We start from the raw sequence: 10,468 nt of genomic DNA, 5'->3' as shown, positions 1-10,468 counted from the left end.
TGGTACAAGAAAGTATTTTCTCGATCTCATGTTGCCTTCAGGAACAAACAGGGAATGCCAGTGATGCACACTATCCTGCTAACAACATACAAAATTGGATGCTTTTCGAATTTCTCAACGAGGCAGGCACTATCCGTTAAAATTGAGGAGAAAAGAAGAGGGCGTAAGAGGACGATCTCTTTAATCTTTACTTCAGGTGTTTTACCAAAAGACGGGAAAAGTCGTTCAGATCTTCTCGAGACTTGCTGTCACAAAACCCTCGAGACATTGATGCCACTGTGAATTTGAGAAGGGAGGAGTAAGCGGAGATGAACATGGCTGAAGAGTTTCCGATGTTGGGATCTTCGGAGGCCAAATCGAAGATCCGACAGTTCGTAGACATCCAAGGCGACGGAGGAAGGTGCCGCGCCACCCTCTACGACGTGCTCCGCCGATTTCTCGCCCAAATCTTTTTTCCGAACCCCGAAGTCCGCGCCCCGTTCGTCCAGAGGATCAACCGATCCGTCAAGGAGAATGCCGACGATTTCAAGGAGGCATCCAAGGACTTTGCCCAGGGCGTCGTCGCTTGGACTCGCCGTGGCGGCGCATGGCGCGCCATCATCGTCATTTCCGTAATCCATCGCCTCAATTCACTTTTTGTAGCTTACTCTTCGTGGGTATTGAGATTTTTTTGGTGTTCTTTTTCGGGTTAGGCTGGAGCGATTATTCTGGTGGGACTGACGGGATTGTTGGCGTTTACGATCTTCTTCTGCGCGGCCACCATTAACGCGCTTGTGATCTCTCTGCTGATGTCGCTAGCGGCCGCCGGCGGTTTTATGGCTCTGTTTCTTGCATGCGTGACGGCAATTTATGTTGGGGCCCTCTTTGTTGCCGTTTGCACCGTCTCTACGATCACATTCATCACCATCTTTGCCGTTCTGGTGACAACAGGTGATTCTCTGACCCCTAAAAGAGAAAAAGAAAGAAATTACGTTATTTTTTTTTTATGCATGATGTGATCTTCATAATTGTGGAAATGCCAAATAAGGGGAGAAGGATGTTGCCTGCATTTTGAGCTGTTGTACCTTGCTTCTGCATTTATCCGTTTCTACTTTCTTTGCTTTGCTTCCACAAAGGGGAAGCTAAAATGGCGAGAGGAACTACATGTTTTTATTCAATACAATCCGGCGGTGATTTTATTGATGGTCACAAAAAGGGAAATTATTTGATAAGAGACTACTTTGCCTTTTTATATTGATTTTTTTCATGTTTGTTTCTCTTCTTTTCCGCAGAAAATTTTAGTTATTGACATTAATTTCTGCAATTTGGAGGTGTTCTGCTTTTTTCATTTAATTTTAAGTTGCTGTTCTTCCATGTGCCAACGAAATGAAGGTGGCAACTTATGGATTGAGTCATATTAGGAAATTTTTCTTATTTAGAGGGAAAAGTAAGTAAATGATAGTTGTCCAGCACTTGCCGCAGACAGGAACTTTATTTGAAAGGAACGCACTTTGCTTTCTTTGTATCATCTGCTTTCTTTGTAGGCCTTTTCCTTATGTTATTTTCACTATCTTCTTCCGAACTCTTTGTAGGGTGGGTTTTCTTCTTCTGGATTGTGTGGCAAGCCGTGAAGAAAAGCTTGAACGTCACAAAACACTCCCTGAATGCAGTCGGTTCAGCAATTTCTGCTTACTCTGGCGCACGACATGCTCATCATCATGACCACACTAAGTGAATCCTTTAAGAGGCTAAGTAGCTGTTGCCTCTTGTGCGATAACAGGAGCGGTGGCTTTTCTTGTTTTAGTCTGTACATAATAGTGTCAAGGATCTTGTGTCAATGGTGGGACAGTTGTGGAGTCTTGTGTCACATGGTAGAACAGCTGCCGTGTATCTCTCCTCGGTGTTCTGTTGGAGTGCTGTCTCTTGCATGGCAGTTTATCGCCATGGTCACCGTGAAGATTGAGGTTGGTTTGGTTCTACTGGTTGGTGACCTTAATAAGATGAAAACTTCCTTCTTTTCTTCCCTTGTTTCCTCTGATTCGTGCAGCTTATGAGTATTGAAAGCGGATTTGGTTACTCAAGATTGGGAAGTAATTTTGCTTGATGAATCTAATAAATGGAAAGCAATTTGTGTCTTTCTGTAGCTTTACTTTTGCAATTTTTTTGTTCTGAGTCTTGATTGCAACATGGTTTTCCATCTTACATCAATTAGTTCTTGTTTGATATTGATGAGGGTTCGTAAATTTTGTTTTCAGTTTTGAGTGCTATAGTGAACTTAAAATTGAAGGCGTTAGAGGTGTGTTGTGAACGTAATGCTGTTATAATGTTCATTCTCCATATAAAATATCTTTGCTTTTCTTAGAAAGTATGTATAAGAGATATTTTCTGTGCTTTTCTAATTTTAGAAGATAAATTTCCACTGGCATTTCTATTTTTTAGCGAATTTACTCTCAAAACACGAGAAAAGTTAACTTGTACCCGTCTTTGTCTCTGTATGTTGATTGAATCAGAGTGACAGTCGAAGCATCACCAGATCGAATAGCTTTCTCTTTATGTTTTTACTTGAATTTCTCCGGATTTGAGCAAGGATTTATATGTTCACGCTCACCAGTCACCACTGTCGATGGAACGGGGATCAAATACTCCAACAGAATGGCCGGTGGTGGAAGAAGGCCTTTCCTTACCCAAGATGCATCTCCTGGCCTCTCTTTTTGTCAAATAACCTCTTTTTTTTTTTTCAAAATAAGAAAAAGAGAGAGAGTTGCCTGTTTCTGAGTTGTCCAAATCTAATGTGCGTTGAAAGGGGAGAGAGAGTTGCATGTTTAACCTTCACCTTATTAAGCGGCTTACCAATCAGAGCACGCTCTACCAGTTTTGAAACCCTGGACTTCTACACCATCATCAGGAAACACCACAAGGCCAAGTGAAAAACCAGTCAGAGCACTTATCACTTAGTTGCTAGCGATCCTATCAACATATAAGTAGTGAGCTAATTTCATTTCTTTAAAATAAAGGGTTTTGTTTAGTTCTAGGAGAGATGGTAATTCATTGAGCAATGTGTCGTGGTATTGTATGAATTTGATCCAATTTTTTGGGGCAAACTTATAAAACAACAGATATATTACTATTACCAAATGGCTCCTAATAGAACATGTTCACAATATAATATTCTATTGTTGTAACGAGTATTTTGTCTAGCAATCAAACTTCTTTTTAAGAGCAAGTGGGTTGAGCAGCTTGACCTCTCCTTAATTTGCTAAAAAAAGGAACAAATATCACGGCGAAAGCTCTAAAGCGCTTGATCATTTGATTAAAACAGTGCCTTATCTTATTTAGTCACCCTTGTTTTTCATTGGGAGACAAACTTTAGGACAAAATATCTATTCAGAATATCATTCATTTTGTTATGTCAATGGAAAAAAATCAACTTTGGCTAAAAAGCCAGGTACCATATAGAACAAAGAAATTTATGTACGAGTCTGGATCTGATGAGTTTTCAGATTAAGATTCGCGAATTTGACAGATTTAAAACTGAACCGATCGAGGATTTTGGCTCCGAATCATTCACTGATGTGGTCGGTGTTTCGTCTGAGAGACCTCCCGCCTTGTTTCCCTCCAAAAACACACACACATTCTCTCTGTCTCTCTCTCTATGACAGCGTTTCGCCCAAGAAGACTCCAGGAGCCATCGTTGGACGGATGAAACGCCGATCATCTCCCCTTCTGTTAGGGGTTTCCTCTTCCGTTTCTTTCACTGCAGGCGTTTGCGAAGCGCCTTCATCTTAGAGCGGGATCTTATGCATTAGGACTACGCAATATTGGTAAGAGATACTCTGGTCTTAACCTTTTTTCTCCTCCATTGGTCCCATTCCTCTCCCACTTACGTTATACTTTTTCACGTTAATCGTCAGTCTTGACATATTGCCCACTCGTTAGGTTCGCCGGATTTGTTGTCTTATTGTCGTTGTTTTCTATTTTTTTTTCCTTTTTTCCCCTGGTTTTTCGGCCTTGATCCTTTTTATTTGGGGATCAAGTCATCCATGTCGAAAGTTTGCTTGTCATGTCGGACACGAGAATGGGGCGTCGGCCGGTATCTCCTGTTGGAATCGTACCTCCAACTATCCAAGCTATCTTGTTGGATTCCTTCCCTCATATGAGAAGGAGAATTCTGTTGAATATTGAGGTTCAGGACTTCTGGACTGACGTACCAAATAAGTATGCCATATCTTGTCATTCTGAATGATCTTGTTATTTCATATATAGCTGATCTAATAATGGGTTTGATGCTTTTCCTTTCCTGTGGTCGGGACACCCTTTACATGATGGCCTGTGAGTAGCTTCCTTGGGAGTAGCTACTCAAGTGCCTTAAGCATGATAGAAAAACACAAAACCTGAAACCAATCAGAAAGGTTTCCTCCTTGAGGAGATAATGAAGTTCATGGAATAAGTTTTAGGGAATCATTGTTCTTTGGTTTCTTTTGTTGCATCAGCTTAATGATATCTAGGCACATCAGTGGGTAGCATACAGGACCATTGGAAGATATCTGAGATTCTGAAGTGCTTGGTTATAACTAGATTGTAGTTCCATTGATACCTGGTATACCCACATCACATGCTACTCCACCGAATAAAAAGCCACTGATTGTTCTCTATATTTAAAACATTTTGCTAATATATTAAAAGACTATCAAACTCATTTCTGTCAATGTTGCTCTACAGAGATCAAAATATTACTCCTTGTTTGTCTTTTGAAAATATCAATCTACAGAATGGTGGTAGCTTGTGGAGTACATATGCCAAATAAGATGTGACAGTCTATTTAAATTTGCTGAAGCACAAGTTCATAGGCCCAGAAATTTGATTCTGTGGACTGAACCTGTGGTCTAACAACAATAACACTTTTATACTGGTGTTCCATGTCGCATGGATACTGACATCAGTGTCAATGTCTGACCTGAGTGTGGAGTGTCCAATATGGATGGTCTTGGAAATTATTCACCTTGGCATGAATATATGTCAAGAAAGTGCCATCACTAGGCTGAACTCTTTTAACAGTTCCAGGTGTAAAATTTATTGAAGATGGGACTTGTGTGCTAGATTTGAAATATCTGGTGGATACTTAGTATATGAGACAACCAATAGTGTTGAACACACGGTATCAAAGTGCTCATTCTTTTGGATACTTCCATATTTGAGATTGAAGTCTCCATTGTCTATGGTGCATTACGCAGTCTCAGGTGCACGTTTTGGTGTCCAAAAGAGTCGGGCACTGAATTAGGCCTCTGGAAGTGCCAAAGTAACATTGCTTGTGATGAATGGGAATTTCATGAGTTTCCTCTTCTTTCTAATCCATATGCTTATTTCGCTTTTAATCTCTTAGACAATAGTTTTTTCAAGTAGAGAATAACACAAGTAGTGATGGTCCATTTTCTTAAACTGGCAAAGCTATTTCCTCATTGTCAACTAGGTATTTGGTCAATGATAATTGATAACACAAGCCAAGCTATCACTTTACTCTTTTCTTTTGAAGTATTACTTGCTTGATGCTGTTACAAATTCATGTTTACATTGGTTGGATTGCATTTTATATTTATTATTCCCAACCTTTTTATAATATAATGGGGAGATTCTACTCTGTGTCACATAATTTCAGAAACATGCAGTAATATATCAATGATTGCATAAACCGCATCATATTGCTATTGTAGCCTCCTCCTTGCATGTATGTCATATAGAATAAAACTGTCCGGTGTACCTTTGCAGCTTTTCCTTAAGCATTTCTGTAATATTTTTCCATATGTAGTGGATGTGGTTCTGGTTATTGATGGAGGGACACCATTTTATATAATTAGCAAGAGCATGCTTCTTGGCATAACACTGAACCTGGAACATGGGACCAAAACTTAATAGATAAGTGTTAGTCTAAAGAGGTTCTGTCTGCTTAACATATCAAAATGAAACTTTAGTAGTCAAACATGCAATTGATATAAATCTTTTAAATAAGTTAAAGTTAAAATTTACTAAAAGAAAAACATGACTAAATGCTCAGCCTTTTTGAAATGATATATTATAGAAACAGTATAACATATCCACAAATATCGTTCTTAGGTTTTTAGTAGCATGGTTTTTCTTGAGTGTTTTTCGGCAAAGTTGTTTATCTCAGGAAAATTTTGGGAAAAACTTGGAAAATCCAAAAAATTAGGCAAAACTAAAAAAAAAAAGAGAAACTAACAAAAAATGTTAAAAACTAGGCAGAATGATCAAAGGCTGAGGTTGTTTCGTATCCATATATATATATGTGTGTGTGTGTATGTATGTACGCATGTATATATATATATAGGAAAACTGAATGGTGACTCTGGCTTTTTAAAGTCACCCAACCATTTAACTAGGGCCGTCTAATCCAACATGACAGATGATTAAGTGAAAAATAAGGAGAAAAAGGTGACATCATCTAATATTAGTTACCACATTTTTCTCATTTTTGTTCTCTCAAGTCTCAAGCATCCATCTGCTTCAGATGGGCGTCCCTGGTTAGATAGTTGGGTGACTCTGAAAAGCTAGAGTCATCATACACCCACTCATATATATTTATATATATAAACAAAGCCTTTGCCCTCATACCCTAGTTTTTTGAAAATGTTTCCCATCAGCATTTGCACTTGCACCATGCCTACACTTGTACCTGCACCCAGGGGCAGAGCCAGGGGGATCCGGCAGGGGCCATGGTCCCCTCGAGATTTTGAAGAACAAGTAAGCACATGCATGTAAGAGATATTGGAAACATTTCTTGGTGGCATTTAAGTAAGTGCCTATGTCCAACTGTTTTTGTTAGTTTAATTTAAGATCATGTAGGAAGAGTACAAGCAGTAATTCATGTGTTCTCTTGATCTGAGGTGAAGAACGTATATGTAACTTCATTATTTTTTCATCTTAAGCATGAGATTTGGTGAGGAATGGAAAGATATCAAATTTGGTTTTCAAACTTGGGATGTTGAATCTTTAGCTTACGCAGCATTGGAGTTCATATGTGCACAAGACCACTTTCTTGCTTTGAGCCATCAAGGGCTTCAGGAGTCAGAATGAACTATTGGAATCATGTAGGAGTGTTTTGGAGAATGAAGAACTGAAAATCATGATAGAATCTTTTCGAAGAAACTTCTTTGCAAAGTTTGTCATAGTTACTATTGATCACACTTTCCTTGTGGACCTAAGTTGAAAAGATCAGAAGTTGGATACAGGTTGGCGAAGGTTCATAAAAGATAGTTTGGGACCATTTGTTCTGAATAAGTGTAACACCTCAGAAATTTAGTCTCATATTGAAGATTGTGAGAGATTTTCAAAGGCTTATAAAAGGGGTTATTGATTAAATGGTTGTGCTAGTTTCTAGCCTTTTTGAGGTTAGAGACAAAGCTGCTAGGGGCCGGGTTGGGATTTGCTAAACCAGGGACCCGAGCCCAGGAGTGGGTCGGGTTGTTACAGTGGTATCAGAGCCACTGTAAATTGTGAGAGATCTTCAAAGACTTATAAAGGGGAGTCGTTAATGAGATGATTGTCTTGGTTCCAAGCCTTTTTGGGGTTGGAGCCGAAACTGCTAGGGGGGTAGGTTGGGGTCCGCCGAACCAAGGGCCCGAGCCCATGAGTGGGTCGGGTTGTTACAATCAGTACAAGCCATTGGACTAAAATACAATTGATAAAAAGATCTACATCGACATATGTACATAAACATATATACAGAGAAAACACATGCAAATGCAAACATATGTGCATTCACATCTAACATTAAACAGAAATGCATACATACACACACACACACACACACACACATATACATACATGCACACGTACACACACACACACACACACACACACACACATATACATACATGCACACGTACACACACACACACACACACACACACGTATACATACATGCACACGTACACACACACACATACACACACAGACACACACACATGCATCTTTCTGCTTAATATTAGATGTGAATGTGTATATGTAGATATATATGGTTCTTAAAGTGGGTATTCACATTCTACACAAAAAAGAAAACTAACAAAACGTGGGATGACCTGAAAACCTACCAATCACTCACCGACTAGTGGGCATTAGTAGACAAACTAGTCCATGGCATTGCTGACTACATAGCTGTGGAGTAGTCAGCTGGCAACCAACAAGGGAGAACAGTAAGCTAGTCACATAGGTTGACAACGTAAGCCTGGGACTGCCTGAACAACCAGGTTTTTGTTCGGAAAAATTTGCTTCTGATGATTTTTAACACCAGCCTGTTATAGAACCTGGTTGACAAAACCAGATGTGTGTGCTGTACAGAGTTCCAGACGTATGTTGGACCTGGTTGATATGGTTTCTACTAGACATAGCTAGGTTTCGATTGTTGTCCAAATATGAGGCTTACCTGTCATATCTTTTTCTTACATATCTAAACTAGTAGGTACCTGGGAAGATTAGATAACGGAGTCTTAACCCCAGAAGAGTTCAAAAATATCTGAAAACATTTATAGGAACCGAAAGTAACTAGAAAACAAAGAGCAAAAACAGCCGAGATACTGCTATTCACCATGGATGCTAGATGGAAGTCTTCCACCTACTCACCACTTTGATTAATAATCGATTTCACATTGTACCCTTGGTTATATTTGACAACTGAAGTTTTCTTTTGAATATATTGAATTTTGAAAATGTTTGTTGGGGATAATGTCAAACGCCATTGGCATTATAAGACGCCCTGAAGCTGATAACTCACTTTTCTTTTAATAGGTTGTAGTGGAGAAAGCTCCATGTACTGGCATCTTCCTTGTTCTTCAGACCATGGTAACATGTACCATACATTTAATAAATTCTGTCTCTTCAATATTCTGATAAAGAAGGGTTTTTAGTTGTGGATACAAATTCCAGACGATTTTTCCACTCTTTAAAATCTGACTTCCCTCTAACCTAAAGAGGCTTTACGACCAGATTAGTTTTATAAAATGGGAAATGCAGATCTAAAGTGTGGCTGTGGACATGTCCTTGATCTATTGTATTATAGGTTTGCAAGTGTTATGAGTTAATGACAAATATGAAACTTTGCTACCTTGTCCTATATGTATTGTAATATAGACGATGCACCTAAGCAAACTTGTAAAGTACTGGTTGGTACCATCGGATAATGTTGGACAAGTCATGAGTGGTTTTACTTGGCAGACAATACTCAAGTATCGGTACTGTTTTTTTCTTTTTTTTTCTTGGATCTGTAGAGCAGGGAACCTGACCCCTCTTTGTCGGAAATTTCATCATGTCTTCCTGTTTCTGAAATTATTGAAGTCATGGACTTACAGAGTTTGTTTTTCATTTGTCACTTTACACATGCACTCAATTGAGATAGCTTGACGATCAGGTCCCTCTGTTACATAGGTGAGTTCAGGTTCCAGCCCTCCAAGAGCGTCTGACAGCTTAATTGTGAAAATATAAGCTATGTTTGTGGTCTACCTGACAGGTTATTTCTGGCTTGTACGTTCTGGTGCAGGCAAAAGATGAAAGAAAATGCAGACTAATTATGAACTGTAGATGTGCTCATCGGGCGTCCTTTTAGATCGGCAAGTTTGTGTCAGGAAAGCTCGTGCAAAAGGAGGAATTTTCTTTTCTTTTTCCCCCCTTTCCTCGTTATATTGAGAATAAAGAGAAATTTATTCATAAGTAGAATTTGGCTTTGCGATACTACTACTTATTGACCGAAGCTTCAAGGGGGGAAAGCAATTTTGTATGCTGGTGCCCTCAAGTGCTTCATACACCTAAGTTAGGTGGACTGGCCTGATCAAGTCTAGAATTCAATGCCCGACGTATGCCTCTGCTATAAGGCCAAAGAAATGGGAATGTTTTCTCTGTGTGGCAGAAGAAATGTACTGGGGGGTTAGACTTATAGGACAACAATGAATGTGGCACAGCAAATATGCACTTTTTTGGTTTGCACCCCTGATAAAAAAAATGCCAGTTTCCCTTGGCATGTAAACAACTGTAAAAAACCGGTAAACTTTTGGAAACAGTCCATGTTTCTTTATTTTTACGCCTTTTTAACTAGTGATGCTATCATGAAAGGTTTTACAGCCCAAGGCGAGTGACTAGTCTCTCGACCCAGGTGCGGTATCCTTGCAATAAATTGAAAAAAACCAGTGAGATGCTGCTTCAACATTACATAACTCTAGAAAGGGACATCAGTTGCTGTTCATATTCAAAAGGGAGGTAAGAAATGGTGTGCTTAGGACGCCACAAGGTACAAGTGATTCAATCAATGCTAGTTGTGGAGTTTGTTGTACAGGCTCACATCATGGCTTGCTCGAAGTGGATAGGTTGGACCATGTCTTTGTCACCTTTGTTCCAACTACAGTGCTGCAATTTCCTTTCTAAACCTTAGCTTCTTCTTGTTATTATATGATGATGGTGATGATTATTATTACTATTCCTATTACTACGG

The 10,468-nt window shown here is 39.3% G+C and overlaps 1 protein-coding gene and 1 long non-coding RNA gene across 2 annotated transcripts; both read left to right on the top strand.

The window, feature by feature from the left end:
- LOC116259417 (uncharacterized) lies at positions 1-2,114 on the top strand. Its single transcript, XM_031637229.2, has 3 exons — positions 1-611; positions 693-930; positions 1,572-2,114. The coding sequence occupies exons 1-3, from the start codon at positions 309-311 to the stop codon at positions 1,712-1,714; spliced, it is 684 nt and encodes a 227-aa protein (XP_031493089.1). The 5' UTR covers positions 1-308; the 3' UTR covers positions 1,715-2,114.
- Positions 2,115-3,467: 1,353 nt separating this feature from the next.
- On the top strand, positions 3,468-10,060 carry LOC126410287 (uncharacterized). Its single transcript, XR_007574039.1, has 2 exons — positions 3,468-3,800; positions 9,524-10,060. It is a non-coding gene; the product is annotated as an uncharacterized LOC126410287 (long non-coding RNA).
- The last annotated feature ends 408 nt before the right edge of the window (positions 10,061-10,468 follow it).

This window comes from Nymphaea colorata, chromosome 8 (assembly GCF_008831285.2).
Source record: "Nymphaea colorata isolate Beijing-Zhang1983 chromosome 8, ASM883128v2, whole genome shotgun sequence".
Taxonomy (NCBI): domain Eukaryota; kingdom Viridiplantae; phylum Streptophyta; class Magnoliopsida; order Nymphaeales; family Nymphaeaceae; genus Nymphaea; species Nymphaea colorata.
This window is presented reverse-complemented; position numbering and strand designations above follow the sequence as displayed.